The sequence below is a fragment of the Dipodomys merriami genome, unplaced genomic scaffold, assembly GCF_024711535.1.
Source record: "Dipodomys merriami isolate MVZ:Mamm:240054 unplaced genomic scaffold, mDipMer1.0.p SCAF_1, whole genome shotgun sequence".
Lineage (NCBI taxonomy): Eukaryota > Metazoa > Chordata > Mammalia > Rodentia > Heteromyidae > Dipodomys > Dipodomys merriami.
This window is the reverse complement of record NW_027202270.1, coordinates 6,665,501-6,681,728: the sequence shown is the minus strand read 5'-3', so window position 1 is coordinate 6,681,728 and position 16,228 is coordinate 6,665,501. Positions and strand designations below refer to the sequence as shown.

At 41.0% G+C, this 16,228-nt stretch overlaps 1 protein-coding gene across 2 annotated transcripts in view; it reads left to right on the top strand.

The window, feature by feature from the left end:
- The window catches only part of Dis3l2 (DIS3 like 3'-5' exoribonuclease 2), a 401,227-nt gene that overhangs the window by 97,150 nt on the left and 287,849 nt on the right, over positions 1-16,228 (top strand). For both annotated transcript variants that reach the window (XM_070014895.1, XM_070014884.1), the window contains 2 exons: positions 5,269-5,417; positions 7,025-7,170. In XM_070014895.1, the coding sequence (XP_069870996.1) occupies positions 5,366-5,417; positions 7,025-7,170 (198 nt within the window). In that variant the 5' untranslated portion in view covers positions 5,269-5,365. The remainder of the gene's footprint in view (positions 1-5,268; positions 5,418-7,024; positions 7,171-16,228) is intronic.

Below are 16,228 nucleotides of genomic sequence, written 5' to 3'. Positions count from 1 at the left end.
TCTTCTCCCAATCCGTGGGCTTCTATTGATCTTGTTAGCTATGTCCTTTACCGTGCAGAAACTCTGCAGTTTCATGCAATCCCATTTGTCCAACCTTTCTTTGATTTGTTGTGTTTCTGGGTCTTTATTAAGAAAATTTTGGCCTGTGCCAAGGAGCCCTAGAGTTTCTCCTATTCCTTCCTGTAAGATTTTCAGGTGTCTGCTTTTACTTCAAGGTCTTCGATTCATTTGGAGTTCATTGTGGTGCAGGGTATAAGGATCTAACTTTAGTTTTCTACAGGTGTTTAACCAATTTTGCCAGCACACATTTACTGAAGAGGCTGTCTTTCTTACATTCTATTTTTTTTAGCTCCTTATCGAAGATTAGGTGGCAAAGACTTAAAGAAACATAGATCCTATGATTTCCCTTATTTGCAATAACTAGTACATATGTAGGATAATCTTATTAGACAAGCAGAAAAGGTCACAAGCTATGTACATATGACCATATAAGATGATGCTAAGGAAAATGAGCCCCAGGATAGGGATATAAGAGGTTTTATTTTTATTGCTGTTGTTTTTTAATGTACTAATGTGATTTTTTTTTTGTTTTCTTTTGTATGTTCTTCCCCCATGGTATAACCCCAGTTTTCACTATATTTGATGCCCTGCATCTTGTATATACACTTTTCTGATTTGGGGAGGGGAAGGGAAATAACAAAATGCTGAAACAAGGATACAGTTTGACCCTTGTAACAATGAGATGTACAAGACACTATGTTGAAAACGAACTGTACAACTTTACAACTATATATATATGAGGGAATTAATGAAGTAGCCAAGTTCAAGAAAAGAAAGTGGAAAATACTGAAGATTTTGAAGGGGAAATAGAGATAAGGAGGAAATCAAAAGTTTAGAGTTGAGAGAGAATGGGCAGAAACAATATTTGAAAAGAGAATGACTGAAAACTTTCCCAGAGTGATGAAAATTATCAAGTAATAGATTCAAGAAACCTTACCAACACCAAGCAGGATGAAAAACTCATATATTTCATGCTCTGATAAATCAACAGAAAACCAAAGATAAAGAAGAACATTTCAAAAAGCTGCCCAGAATAGGAAGGGGGGAACAATGTACTTTTGAATAATTAATCATTAGATGAATGGCTGGTCTCTAAATAAAAATAATGCCGGTCATAAGACAATGGAATTACATCTTTAAGGTGGCAAGAGAAACTTTTATAATCTAGAATTTAAAAACCTGAACAAATACGAGAATAAAGATTAAGTACAATTGTTTCACATTTGGCAGTGTTTCAACTGCATTATCACTCATTAAAATTGTTTCAAGGCTGGGAAGGTGGCTCGGTGGTAGAGTGCTTGCCTTGCATGCCTGAGGCCCTGGGTTCCATTCCTCAGCACCACATAAGCAAAAAGAAAAAAGCCAGAAGTGGCACTGTGGCTCAAGTGGTAGAGCGCTAGCCTTGAGCTGAAGAGCTGAGGGACAGTGCCCAGGCCCAGAGTTCAGGCCCCACGACTGGACCCCCCCCCCAAAAAAAAAATGTACTTTGGGGCTGGGAGGGTGGCTCAGTGGTAGAGTACTTTCCTTGCATGCCTGAGGCCCTGGGTTCGATTCCTTGGTACCACATAAGCAAAAAGAAAAAAGCCGGAAGTAGTGCTGTGGCTCAAGTGGTAGAGCGCTAGCCTTGAGCTGAAGAGCTGAGGGACAGCGCCCAGGCCCAGAGTTCAGGCCCCACGACCGGACCCCCCCCCCAAAAAAAAAAAATAAAAAAAATAAAAAAAATAAAAAAAATTGTTTCAAAGACATGGTTACCATATTAGATAACACATAATTTCTATTATTGTAGAAAGACGGTACTGTCATAGGCATTAAAAAAATAATTGTGGGTAGGGACAGGATGGGAAAAAGTAAAGTAAAAAAATATCCACTGAAAGCTGGGGTAACTTGGGACCTGAGTTTTGATACCTAGCACCTCAAGAACAAGTCAAAACAAGCAAAAACCCCATGAAGATTTGTGTGTGTGTGCGGGTCTGTGCATGTACGTGCGTGCATGCATGTGTACCCATGTGTATGTATGTGTGCACGAGTCCGGGGGCTTGAACACAGGGCCTATGCACTGTCCCTAAACTGTTTTGCTCAAGTCTAGCACTCTATCACTTGAGCCATAGTTCCATTTATGGCTTTTTGTTGGTTAATTGGAGGTAAGAGTCTCACTGACTCTCCTGCCAGGACTGGCTTCCAACTGGGATCCTTAGATCTCAGCCTTCTTAGTAGCTACAATTACAGGCATGAGCCACCAGCACCCTGCCTCCTTAAGAAAAGTTTTGAGATATCTTTCCCCCACCAAGAAGCCTAACATTAAATTGACATATTCCTGTAGAACACTAACAGAGCCAATCCAGATAATTAGTCCAGAGAAGTGGTAGTGTGGCTCAAGTGGTAGCATACCTGCCTGGTAAGTGCAAGGCCTTGAGTTCAAACCCCAGTACCATCACACACACATACAAATCTATGCTATTTGATATGTTAAAAGGATCCTTTTTCTTTCTTGAAGTATTTTTATTTGGATTTGGTACACTACTGTTGTGTTCCTACTGGTGGGAGCAAATCTAACTCAAGGATCTGTTCTCTTTTCTCCTTTCTTTTCAATTAAAATTTTTGTTTAACAAAATTAATGGAGGATTGAATGCAGAGCCTTATACTTGCTAAGCAGGCACTCTATCACTTGACCTATGCCTTCAGCCCTTTTCCATTGGTTATTTCTAGGACGCTGGGCATTACCTTATACTGGACTGGCCTGAGCTATTATCCTCCTATTTATGTTTCCCTGTGTTTCTGGGGATGACAGGTGAGCATCACTGTGTCCTGTCATTGGTTTAAAGGGACTTTTGTGCTCCAGCTGGCCTTCAACTCTGATCCCTTTCCCCCAGTCTCTGCCTTTCAACTAGCTTGGATTATAGACTTGAGACACTTGGCCCAGTTCCTTTTTTTTTTCTTCTTTTTTTTAATATATACCTGACTGTCCTTTTCCTATGTCATTATTAGCTTCTTTGCTATGTTTTATACTTCCCCTTTGTATTCCTAAAAGTTACCTTAATTGATTTTGTGAGAATATAAGTACCTAGAACTTCTCCAGGGCCAATGGGCTTAACATTGTTATACCAGGGGAACCAAAAATTGCTTAGTCATCACTTGTCTTAGGCCCTTCTCTGTTTCAGTGGATCGTTATTTTGTCAGTCTAATTGGTTCTTGAATGCTTTGGGTTGCCACGTTCATGCAAAGGTCTGGCCAATTTCTTTCTGTAAGTTATGCCTACTTTCCACATATTTGGTCATCTTCTCGAAAGGATATTCCTGTCTCCCAGGTGCTTAGCTGGAAACCTATCTAGATGCCGCAAGCTGGCTCTTCTCCAGCCTGTCCTGTGGAGTTTTGTGTCTGCTGGTACATCTCTAGTTCTGGCTCTCTTACTCTTTGTCCACCTTTTCTTGTTCTCTCCTAAGGTGCAGCTACTGCTTAGACTCTGTTCATCTCTGAGTCCTGTGCTGGGATGATTTTTCTTGAGACACAGCTGTCATTACTGTTCTTCTCTTTTGCCTGTTCAGGCTTCAGAACCCCGCTAGTGTCTTTGAAAAACCTGGTTGTTTTTCTAAACCTTCCAGCATGTTTTAATTTCCTCATCACTGCCTCTTTGTACATAGGTGGGACTCTTGCTAGGTAGAATTAATGTTGCAAGAATCTACTCATTTTTCTGTTTGCATCTCTTTGTTTCCTTTTGCCAGGTGGATGCTTTCCTCACATCTGTAGTTCTTCCTTAAAATCTCAAAGTGCTCTCAGATTTCCTGATCTGGAGATATTTTTCTTTCTTAGTCTGTACAGTTATCCATACTTTAAAACATCATGGTGCTGGTATTTCCCAACATGTCTTAATTATTATCAATATGACTTTAAAAACTTAATTGCATTTTGGCCCTCACTATGACTAGTACAGTGCTTTTCAGAAGTATTTATTGAGTTCATGAGAGGCTGTGTCTTTCTGGATTAACTTCACATTGTCTGGAATCCTCTATATGCCTTTTCCTTCTTTTGCATTTCTCTCAGGCCACCTCTTTATCTCCCTCCTTGCATTTGGACTTTATCTCTGAGCCAGTTTGTGTATAACTAAGTGTCCTATTATCTTTGTCTTTGTTGCTTCTCTTCTCCTGACTTAGTATTATTTTATTTTATTTTATTTTTATTTTTTTATTGTGAAAATAGTACAGAGGGATTACAATTACATGGTCAAGGTAATGAGTACATTTCTTATCAAGCATTGTTGCCTCCTCCTTTGTTTCCCCTTCCCATCCCTTCCCATCTCCCCCCCTCCCCCAGTATTAATTTCAGTTTAAAGGTAACTTTAAATTTGATGAGGGATGTATGAGAAAAATTTGGAAGAAATGTTCTGAGTGGCATCTTGATCCATTTTATGGGAAAGCAGGCTACTCCTGAGGATTTTCAAAGTTTACAGGTATAAACTTGATTTCTGGCTGGTGGCCAGCAGAAACTAAAAAAAGTTTTGGTAACATGTTTGCTCTCCTGGTGGGTTATCAGAGCCCAGCTGTAGGGCTACATATTCTAGCCTCTGACCCGGGCAACTGTTCCTCTGTGTTCCTCAGAAGCAACTCTGCTTAGAGCAGTCTGATTAGAGACCTAATTTGAGGGGACCATCGGTAAGAATAAGGATATAGACTTCTACAGGGGAATAGACTTCCACCATTAGTTTTTGAAAGCTTGTGAACCATCTGGGGTTCCCTGCATAGTTTTGGGCATCAGGTTGTGAACTATGTTTTGTTGATAAGTTCTAAAGAATTTACTTGAGTTCATAGAGGTATACAATTTGTACAAGGCTAAACAGTAAATGAGTTTTGTTTAGTACCTATTCTGTTACAACTTAGATTCCATATCTTGATACTATCTTTCAAAACCACATTTTCTCTTATTTTTGTATATTTCACAAGCTTCATAGAACCATATAGTTTCTTATTTTCCAATTGATTGTTCTACTGTGGACTTTTAGTTGGAACCCCAGAGGAGAAGCCTAGTGTGCCTGTGAAAATGAAAGTCTTGAAGAGAAATTCAGCACAGATGGTGTGCTTGATTAACTGCCCAGAAAAATGTGACACCAGGACCTAGGAGTACACGGTGTTGCCCTTGCCATCCAAATGCATTTAGCACTCAGTTTCTGAGGTGAAAAAGGAGGCTACAGGTTAACTGCTCTCTCTTTGGTTTCAGCTTGTGATAACTGAGCCGTTCAAGGAAGGAAGAACTCTGAGCGGAGCAGTGGAGGTTTCCCTGAATCTGCAAAGAACAGGCGACTTTGGAACCAGTAATGAGCCATCCTGACTGCAGGCTGAACCTCCGGCCCATAGGGACCCCCAGAGGTAGCAAAAGGAAAATGGAGTTGCACTGGCAATTGGAGAACTGAGATACAAGTAGAATGTGTGTGGTGGTGGAGGGCATTTAGGATAAAGTGAGATGATGGGCTGTTAACTATTTTCCTATGCTTTTTATTTTAGAATTAAGTGTTTTCCATTAATAGCTGTTGAATTTCCTTCTGAAAGGTGATCATCTTTTGATGATTCCTATTGTGTGTGTGTGTGTGCGCATGCACACATACATGCACACAAGCACACACGCTGGTACTGGGACTTGAACTCAAGGTCTCTGTGATGACCTGAGCTCTTTTGCTTAAGGATAGTACTCTACCACTTGAACCCCAGTTCCAGTTTGGGCTTTTAGTGGTTAATTGGCGATAAGAGACTCACAGACTTTCTTTCCTGGGCTGGCTTTGAACCATGATCCTTATATCTCAGCCTCTTTTTTTGGGGGGGGGGTCCGGTCATGGGGCCTGAACTCTGGGCCTGGTTGCTGTCCCTCAGCTTTTCAGCTCAAGGCCAGCACTCTACCACTTGAGCCACAGTGCCACTTCCGGCTTTTTTTCTTTTTGCTTATGTGGTGCTGAGGAATCGAATTCAGGGCCTCATGCATGCAAGGCAAGCACTCTACCACTGAGCCACCTTCCTAGCCCTCCTCTCAGCCTCTTAAGTAGCTAGGATTATAGGTGTGAGCCACAGGTACCTTGTGTTGATTTTTAGTTTTAAAAAGCATATTTGAGCCAGGTATGGTGGCTCATGCCTGTAATCATAGCTACTCAGGAGGCTGAGATCTGAGGAACATTGTTTAAAGCCATCCTGGGAAGGAAAGTTCATGAGACTCTTCTTTCCATTTAACCACCAAAAAGCCAGAAGTAGAGCTGAGGCTCAAATGGTGGAGCGCTAGCCTTGAACACAAAAGCTCAATGCCCTGAAGTCAAGCCCCAGGACTGACTGACACACACAGATACACAGATATACAGACATAGATGCAGGCAGACATAGACACAGACACACATGCACATGTGCACACATACACACAATATCTATAAATAACAGCATACCAAACCCATTCTTCAATGTTTTTCCATGAATATTATGGGGCTTATTTAGAAATCATGTCTCATATAGGTCCATCTTATTTACATTTTCTTACCCTTTCTTTCTTTTTATAGTGTTTGAATTCACCAGACAGGTCATTTTCTTATTTGTCTTTGTGAATAATGATGATAACAGCAATCATAACAAATGCCTAATATCTCCAGTCATAAAAGTACAGGAATCAGCCAGGTGCCAGTGGCTCATTCCTGTATTCCTATCTACTCAAGAGGCTGAGATCTGAGGATCGTGATTTGAAGCCAGCTCAGGCAGGAAAGTCCATGAGATTCTTAACCTCCATTAATCACTAAGAAGCCAGAATTGGAGCTGTAGCTCAAGTGGTAGAGTGCTATCCTTGAACAAAATAAGCTCAGGGACAGTGCCCAGTTTCCGAGTTCCAGTCCCAGGAACAGCACCCATAAAAAGGAAAACAAAAATCAAACAATAAATACCCTCCCTCCCCACCCAGGGATCAGAGAGTTTTGAGGAAAGGGCTGATTGCTGCCTCATGTTTCTAGGTGTGTCCTCACATGGTGTTGGTGCTTCGCCAGGTGACAAAAAGTCAAAGAACAAGTCCATGAGAGGGAAGAAAAAGAGCATATTTGAAACTTACATGTCCAAGGAGGATGTTTCAGAAGGCCTGAAGAGAGGAATGCTTATCCAGGTGCTTAAAAATCTACTAGCAGGCTATTCCTTGAACACGTGGAACCATAACAATCAATTGTTCAGTAAACTATTTTGTTCCAGGTATGATAGTTCATGCCTGCAATCCCAGGAAGTGGAGATCAGGAGGATGGTGATTCTAATACCAGCTTGGGTAAAGTGTTAACAAACAAACTGGGTGGATGTATCTGTCTTGGCTAGGAAGATTGTGGTCCAGTATTTGTCTAGTAAGCACAAGGCCCTGAGTTCAGATCTCAATAATATAAAAAAACCCTACCCCAATCAAACAAGCTGTGTATATGCTGTATACTTTGAGATGATGACATAACTGGTGTAGGTCTTCTTGCTTCTTAGACCTACAGTGCATTTAGAGGTGCTAAGCACTGAAATGTGAGAGGAGACACCTTATTACAGTTAGTGTTCTCTAGGGGTTCTTTATAAGAAGGGATTTACTTGAGCCAGGTTGTGGATTGGTGCAATATAAGTAAGCAAAGCAAAGCAGGGGAGGAGGGGGAGAAAGTGGGGAGAGGGGGATAGTGGTGGGATAGTGAGAGGGAATAGGGGAAAAGGGAGAGCTTTTCAAGCAGTGATCTACTGAGACAGACTGGGTGGGGGTTGGATACAGGAAACACTGGATATTTCAGTTCTGCTTTACTGAAGCTCAGTCAGATTGATGCTGAATGACAGAAAAATGGATAAGGTTGGGAAGGAAACAATAAACAACACTAGCAATATTAATTGAGTACTTTATAGTTTATAAATATGTTCACAAGCTAGTTGAGTGATTTGGCTGAGCACATGTTTGTGGAGTTAGGAATGGCTATGGCTAGAACATCCTCTGGGAGCTGTTAATGTGACTGTGGATGAAACCATCTCTGTGCTGAGAGTGCAGTCCAGTGAGAGGAGGCAGTCTTGTGAACTGGTTTGAGAAGAGTGATGTGTATGGGAGAATGTTGAGGGAACTGTGTGGACTGAGATTCTAGTGTGGCCTCTTCTAGAAGGTGACCTCGTGGTTGGCATTGATGGATGACTAGTTTGGGCTGTTAGTTGAGTGATATATGTGTTGGAAGGATGATGGAGAAGCAGTGGCATAAGTGAAAATGTGAACTTGTGGAGTAAGACAGCTTAGGTCTCTTGAGCATGAAATCTGAGGCAGTTAGTAGGTATTGAGCCTGGAGAAGGAAACAGGGTTGTATATTCTTCTAATTAAGTCTATTTTATAATTCTTGATGATTATGGAAATACTGACATGTGCTACTGGATCACTTGAAAATGATGACTGCATCGGATTTTTGTCTCATTCTGAAAGCCCAGCCTCTGTAGTTGTTTTTTGCTGAAGATTCATCCAAATAATAGATACAGTCATCATTGCTCCTGTTTTTCTTTATTTACCTGTGATGGATGTGGACTCTTGACTGGAACACTGATAACTAAAAAGTTGATCTTTCTGATTCTAAATACCATTGGCTTTTTGTTGCTTTTGTTTTTAAATATCTTCTAGATTTCTTTGACAGGGCCCTTTTGTAAGTAGAAGCCATATTTGGACATTTGTTCATTCATTATTCCATTATTGGCTCTTCGTTGTTCAGCTTGTATGCTGGCCACCATTTTACCTACAAGTGCTTTGGCCCTCCCTGTTCCTCTATTAGGACCTGGGGCACTCTTCCATCACTTTCTCCTGCCATTCTCCTCTAAGAATATTTGTTTATGCTGAGCTTCCAGACTTCCTCTAAAAATTAAGAATTCGGATTCCTTTGTGGCTTTGTCTTTGAATATTTTTCCCATTATCTATGTATTCATGCTTATTTTATCCAGTCTCTGCTTAAATGTTCCTCTCACTTCCCTAAACAGAGTTGGGTGTTATCACCTTCCTGAAGCCAGCTTTTTTTTTTTTTTTTTTTTAATGCTTCTATTACTGTTTTATGACTTTTGTATTTTCCCAAATAGACCATATTTTCTTGATGGCTGGGTTGCGTTTCATTCTGCAGCTTAGCCTTGTACATGGGTTTTTGTTGGTGTTTAATATATGTTGAATAAATATTTATTTACTGGGTGAATATAAACAATAAGATATAGTTAGTTGAAGAAAAATGAGGAACCTTAGTTGTTACAACTTGAAAGAAAAATAGCTTAGAACATTGATTATAGAATTATACCTTTACAGAGATAGGGTGTATTTTGTAATGTTACTTGTTTTTGCTTCCTTTTAATTTTTTGCTTTTGAAGTGACTTTTGCTGACATTAAGATAAAACAGTCCAAAAATCAGATCAATATAACAGCTTGCATTCCCAGGAGTTTGTAAGTGATTCCTCCTGGCCTGTGACATCATGAGCCTCTGCAGCCAGAGCCCCCCACATATGAGAACAGTTGTTCTCTGCAGATGGGGAGAGGAATGGGTTCCAGATATGAGGTCACCATGTGAAATATACAACACTGTAAATAAGATTTTCATAGGCAGAGAAACAGAGTCCATCTGCTTTCAGATATAAATGTTCTCTGTAAGCCTGTAAGGTAAAAAACTAGACAGGAAAGGATACTTTAACTCTATTGGAGAAAATTAAGTATATCAGATATTAAAATTGTTTGTTAACATTTTGTAACCAAACTTAAGTATATCATGACCTTTTTCTTCTCTTTATCCAGAGTGGGGAAATTCCTTTAATGAAAGATATTAGGAGCCGGGCACCGGGTGGCTCATGCCTGTAATCCTAGCTACACAGGAGGCTGAGATCTGAGGATCATGGTTCAAAGCCAGCCCAGGCAGGAAAGTCCATGAGACTCATATCTCCAACAAACCACTAGAAAACTAGAAGTGGTGCTGTGGCTCAAGTGCTAGAGCACTCTCCTTGAGCTGAAGAGTGCAGGGACAGCGCCCAAGCCCAGAGTTCAAGTCCCACAACTGACCAAAAAAAAAAAAAAAGATATTAAGGATTAAAAAAAATGAGAGTAGAATAGTATTATTATTTTCTATATCTTAACTGAAATTCAACATTTCATTGTTTCTATATAGAAAAGGAGACACCAATGATGAATGGGATCTCTTTTCTATATTTGAAACAGACTAGCAATAATTATCCATGTACATGTAGTTCTGAAGTTTAAATAAGTTCTCACTCCAGAGAGCATATATTATTTGTTTTCTCCTTTGGTGCATTATCAAGAGGTTATTATAAGAGGTGTTGGCAGAGATTAGTGCATGATAGGCATATCTGGTTTTGGTTGATGATCATTGTAACGTAGGTAAGAGATGGTAGAATGGCTGTTTCAGAACCCTGATGATACTTTAAAGTTAAAGAAAGTTCAGGCTGAGCCTCCAGAACTTCCTAAGGTATAATGTCAGAGTTCCTTTTGCAGCATGCTGTTGGTATAAACTTGTTATTGGAAAAAAATCTTAGTCTAGGAAGACAAAGGAAAGGATGAGCTAATTTCTAGGACTTGCTCCCTTATGTTAAGAGTGAAATCAGCTGGAGAATACATAGGTGTGAATTAAAGATGACATTACAGTGGAATGTCTAGTCATTCAGAAGGGAGAAGTGACATTCATAGCCTTATTACCAAGGGCAGTTGGAGGACTTTACTTCTATGGACATTAATTAATTGGCTTCAGAAATGTTTGTTGATATCCTAGTAAATGCTAAGCATATACAAATGAACAAATTAGGAAAGTTACTGGGGAGCAGGCAAAAATAAATCAGTGCAAAAGAAATCACAAACTGATAATTACTAGTAGGGAAATAAGAAAGAAGAGAGAATAATTAGGGGAAAGCCCATTATGTCACATGGTTTAAGAAGGATTCTGAGGTTATCTGAATTGAAATCTGAAAGGCAAGAATGAGTCAGCCATCTTAAGCCTTTGGAAAAGTAGATAGGCAGGGAGATCGACTGTTGGAAGAACAGCAAGCAGAAGAAGGCTTGGTGTTTTTGAGGTTCTAAAAGGAAGCCTCCTGAAACATAAATGGACAAGAAATTCTGATATGGGAATAAGGTGGAAAGCCTGGCAGCTGCCAAGTCATTTAGAATCTCTCAGATAGGTTGGAGAGTTGGATTTTATTCATAGAACAATGGAAAGTAACTGAAATAGTAAGCAGGAAGAATGCAATTTATTTCATATCTTAAAATGTCTCTCTAGCTGAGCACAGGGTACATGCCGATCATCCTAGCTACTCAAGAGTTTGAGATCCTGAGGATCATTCTTTGAAGCTAGCCCAAGAAGAAAAGTCTGTCAGACTACTTCCCAAATATCCAGCACAGAGCCAGTCTGGAGGCATGGTACATGTGGTAGAGTGCCAGCTGAGCAAGGAAGCCACATAAACATCAGAACCTGAATCCAAACCCAAGTTCTGGCAAAAAACAAAGAAATAAAAAACAATACTCTTTAGCTGTTGTTAAAAGAATAGACTACAGTGGAAGCCGGGAGATCACTAAGCAAGCCATCAAAGTAAACTATGCAAGAAAACACAGACATGAAGTTGGTGGTTGCAATGAATACGGAGAGTAATAGCTGACCTGCTCATGGGTTAGATGTGGCAGGTGAGGCAAAGGATGGACTCTAGGATGTCTCCTAAGTGTTTGAGTAAAACAGCTGGGTGGGTGACATGGACATTAACTAAGCTAGGGGAGATTGAGGATTGGACTGTGGTACTGATTTGGAAGAGGCATGAATGAGTGAAGAGGCTCTGGTAGTGACCAAAGCAGACAAGAGGCAGTCTTTGGTAAAGAGCCAGGCTGTCTGAGCTTCTATGTGGTATGATGGTGGGTAGTTTACTTACTTTCTTAGTGCTTCAGTTTCCTCATCTGCAAGAATGAGGCTAGTCGTATGTGCCTCAGAGTTGTTGGGGTATTAGATTTGTAACATACAGAGAAGAATTTTAAAATAGTGAATGGCCCATTGTACACCTATGTAAGTGTTCCTCAGAATTGTTTTTACTACTGTTAGAGGTACAGGCATGGTTTCTGTCAGGTGATTGCTGCTATGTGGAGATAGCTGTCCAAAGCTGGTAGATCTAGTGATTTTTCAAGAAAATCTAGAAATGCATATATTTTTTAAAGTGTGTGTAATTCCTTAATTCTGAGCTTTTTCAAGCATCCTGTGAACCAGATAAAATATGTTTGTGATTGCTAATTTAGACTAGCCCAGTTGTATTCTTTTTTATTTTTATTTTTGTTGGTTGTGGGGCTTGGACTCTGGGCCTGGGCGCTGTCCCTGAGCTCTTCAGCTCAAGGCAAGTGCTCTACCACTTGAGCCACAGTGCCACTTCTGGTTTTCTGGTGGTTAATTGGACTTTCCTGCCCAGGCTGGCTTTGAATTGTGATCCTCAGATCTCAGCTTCCTGAGTAGCAGGGATTATAGGTGTGAGCTTTTGGTGCCTGGCTCCCAGTTGTGTTCTTCTTCAGTACCATTTCGCTCATTGGGTACAGACAGGGAAAAGGCAGATAGCTGGGGTCAGTTGAGGTAGGAGGGCTGTATAAGAGGAAGAGGGGGACCCATGGCTCAGGGGTTGTGAGGGGAAGCCTTAATGGCAGGACATGGCAGTGAGATGGCAAAGAAAGTAAGTATAGTGGAAAGACAAGGATAGGAAATTCATTGGAGAGTTGGGTTTTGTGTGCTGTGCCTTGGAGGTCATAGTGCAATTGTAGAATTATTGGAGTTTCCACAGGAAGTGATCTAGAAGGACAGGAGACTAATCAGAAAGAGAGACATGTGGTATTTTGTATTTGGAAGTAGTGTAGTTAGTGGTGATGACAGTATGCAGGCAGTGGACATGGGAAAGAGTGGCTGGAGTGGGTGGAGGAGAAAGTAGCTAGCGTGACAGGTTAGAGATGCCAGGTTAGACTTCAAGTCCCACAAGAGTGGGAATGAAGGGAAAGGCTGTGAACTATGAGTCAAAACTGTGAATTAGGACTCTGACCAGAAAGTTAGAAATGACAGCATCAGTGAAGTATGGAAGGAGCTAGTAGCATGTACTTCAAAGGATCTGTGGCTTTTGAAAAACAACACAGAAAGAAAAGAAAATAATTGAAAACTATGATGGGGAAAGCAAGGAGGGAGCAGTTTTTTTTTCCATCCCTGAGATGCATGGGATATTAGAGGTAGCAATGGACTCCTCTTTAGAGCACTACAAGGGACGAGATAACTTTAGGGGACAGCCAGGTTCCAATTCAGTTTAGAAAAGAGATGGGAGATTCAGGATCTTCACTGGTCAAATTCTAAGCCCAGAAAAGGGTTTAGGAAGAAGTTAGGAGATGGGAGACTGGGGAGGGTAGGTAGGCTGTGGGTAGAGAAATTCAGAAATGCAGTCTTGGACCTCTCTAGGTAAGATAGAGTATTTGCTTGACGTGTGTTTCAGTGGGTGGACTATTTTGTTACCAGCTTTAATTTCAGCTTCTTCCCTTAGGCTGTAAGAATAGCTCTGGTCTGCTTTGGGGTTCTATTAGAGTTTTCTGCTCTGAGTGTAATCTGTGTTCTCAAGGGATATGTTCCTTAGTTTTAGTTCTTAAGACATGCTTCTGTGAAATTTACAAATGCTATTCTAGAATAATGCTTCTGTTATTTTTTTAAAAACAATGTAATTTTACTGTTATTATTGAGGTGTTTTACAGAAGGTTACTATTTCACAACTCAGGTAATGCATATGTGTCTCTTTTGGATAGTGTCACTCCTCCTTTTGCTTCCCCCCAGTTTCCACCTTGCATCCCTGCCCACTAGTTGCATAGTTCATTTTCTACATAGTGTATACTGAATACCATGATTGTATTTGTTCACTCTTCCTCTTTCCCTTTTGGCAACTCCCTTTGCTCCCCGCCCCCCCCCCCCCAAACTGAGAAATTGAAAAAGAAAAATAAATGAACCCTCTACTCCCAGATAACACTGCCACCACCTCCAGCAACAACATAGATACCTGTATACTCTTATGTATTGACCAATTTGGCATAGAGAATTAGGAATAGAACCTTTAAAATCTTTTCAGCCTAGAGCAACATTTCTATTTCCCCATAACCCATGGCTTCTCTGCATAGTCTGTAATTAAAGGTATATTCAAAACAGAGTACATTCTCATTTCTGTACATCTTCAAGTCCTAACCATTCCCCAAACTGAAGGGATGATGGGAGAACATGAATCTTAACAAATGATACTAGATAAAATTTCCTGTAATCAGAAAATGAAGCTATATAAAATGTAACATTGACTTTGATTTAGAGTGTTTTCTCTTGCTTAGACTATGAGCTATCCCTGAAGTGAATTTGCTTCAGCATTCTTTCCCCCCCCCCCCTTCCTGGTGGTACTAGTTTTTTGTTTTTTTTTTTTGCCAGTTCTGGGCTTGAACTCTGGACCTGGGCACTGCCCCTGAGCTCTTCAGCTCAAGGCGAGCACTCTACCACTTGAGCCACAGTGCCACTTCTGGCTTTTTCTGCTTATGTGGTGCTGAGGAATTGAACCCAGGGCCTCATGCATGCAAGGCAAGCACTCTACCACTGAGCCACCTTCCCAGCCCAGGGTGGTACTAGTTTTTAAATTCAGAGCCTCAAGTTGCTAGGCAAACACTGTTGCTTGAGCCATACCTCCCACTGTATTTTGCTTTAGTTATTTTTTGGAAAACAGGTGCAGATGATGCCTAGTTTGTTGCTTGAGATGAAGTCTTGCTAATATTTTACTCCAGCTATCCTTGACTCAGTATCTTCCTGATCTCTGTTTCCACTTGTAGCTGTATGGACCATGTACCACAACAGCTGGCCTTGCTTTAGAGCTCTTAACAAGGATGTCTGGAGAGCTGGGCCAGTGTTATCTTCTGCCTTCTCCCACTGTTAACTCTGTAGCCTGATGGGGTAGAATGAATGTTGGCCCTCTTGTCCACTCTTGTGAACACAGTGCCCTCCATTGTCCTTTTATTCTCAGCTTACCTAGAAATCTTGCAGGCAAAAAAGGCTAGGCACCATCTTTGGAACCTTTTTTTTTTTTTTTTTTGGGTCCAATCGTGGGGCCTGAACTCTGGGCCTGGGCGCTGTCCCTCAGCTCTTTAGTTCAAGGCGAGTGCTCTACCACTTGAGCCACAGCACCACTTCCGGCTTTTTTTCTTTTTGCTTATGTGGTGCTGGGGAATCGAACCCAGGACCTCATGCATGCAAGGCAAGCACTCTACCACTGAGCCACCTTCCCTGGAGCCTTTTTTTTGTCCATAGTGGGGGCTGAACTCTGAGCCTAGGCCCTGTCCCTCAGCTCTTCAGTTTAAGGCTAGTGCCCTACCACTTGAGCCACAGTGCCACTTCTGGCTTTTTTCTGCTTATGTAGTGCTGAGGAATCGAACCCAGGGCCTCATGCATGCAAAGCAAGCACTCTACCACTGAGCCACCTTCCCAGCCTTTTGGAGCCTTCCTTGATGTCCACTGAAAGTAAATTTTACTCTCACTTAGGCTGTTCTATGCCTTTTCCTTTACAAGGACAAAGATTAGTTCTCATTCTGCTCACAACTTTGTCATTTGTTATAGTCTATATAGTATAAGATATTATATACATTTCTAATTTAAATGTGGTACACCAGTGAGAGAACCTATATTCTCTTTAATTTTATGCCCTTTATGTATCTTTGAATCATTCATTTAGTGGGAAGTTATTTAAAACCCTTTCTCAGGTTATCCTTCTAGTGTGGCTATTATGAAAACATCAATGTAAGTCCAAGGACTTGTGAGTATAGCTGGAACCTGGGGAGAGTGACGGCTTCCTGCAAAGGCTGAAATACTGAGCTGTTGCTATTGAAAACTGTCCCTGCTTGCACCCCTGTGCACTAAAAGAAACGGACCCTGATTTGGCACTGGAATAATAGGAAGTTGAAGGCAAACTGGGTGGCCTGGCTGTTGGAGCCAGCATTCCTGTTTGCATTAAGAGCTGGTTATGGACCATTTTGAATTATTGACTCATTTGGCTCTGCAGAGGGGAATGAGTAAAATATATGCATCCAGTTCCTTGGGGCTGAGTGTCCAAGTTGGAAATCAACTTGCACTACTTTGGATTGTTAGAGAAGAAGCACTTGTGCAAAAGTCTTAGAACTAGTAGAATACAAA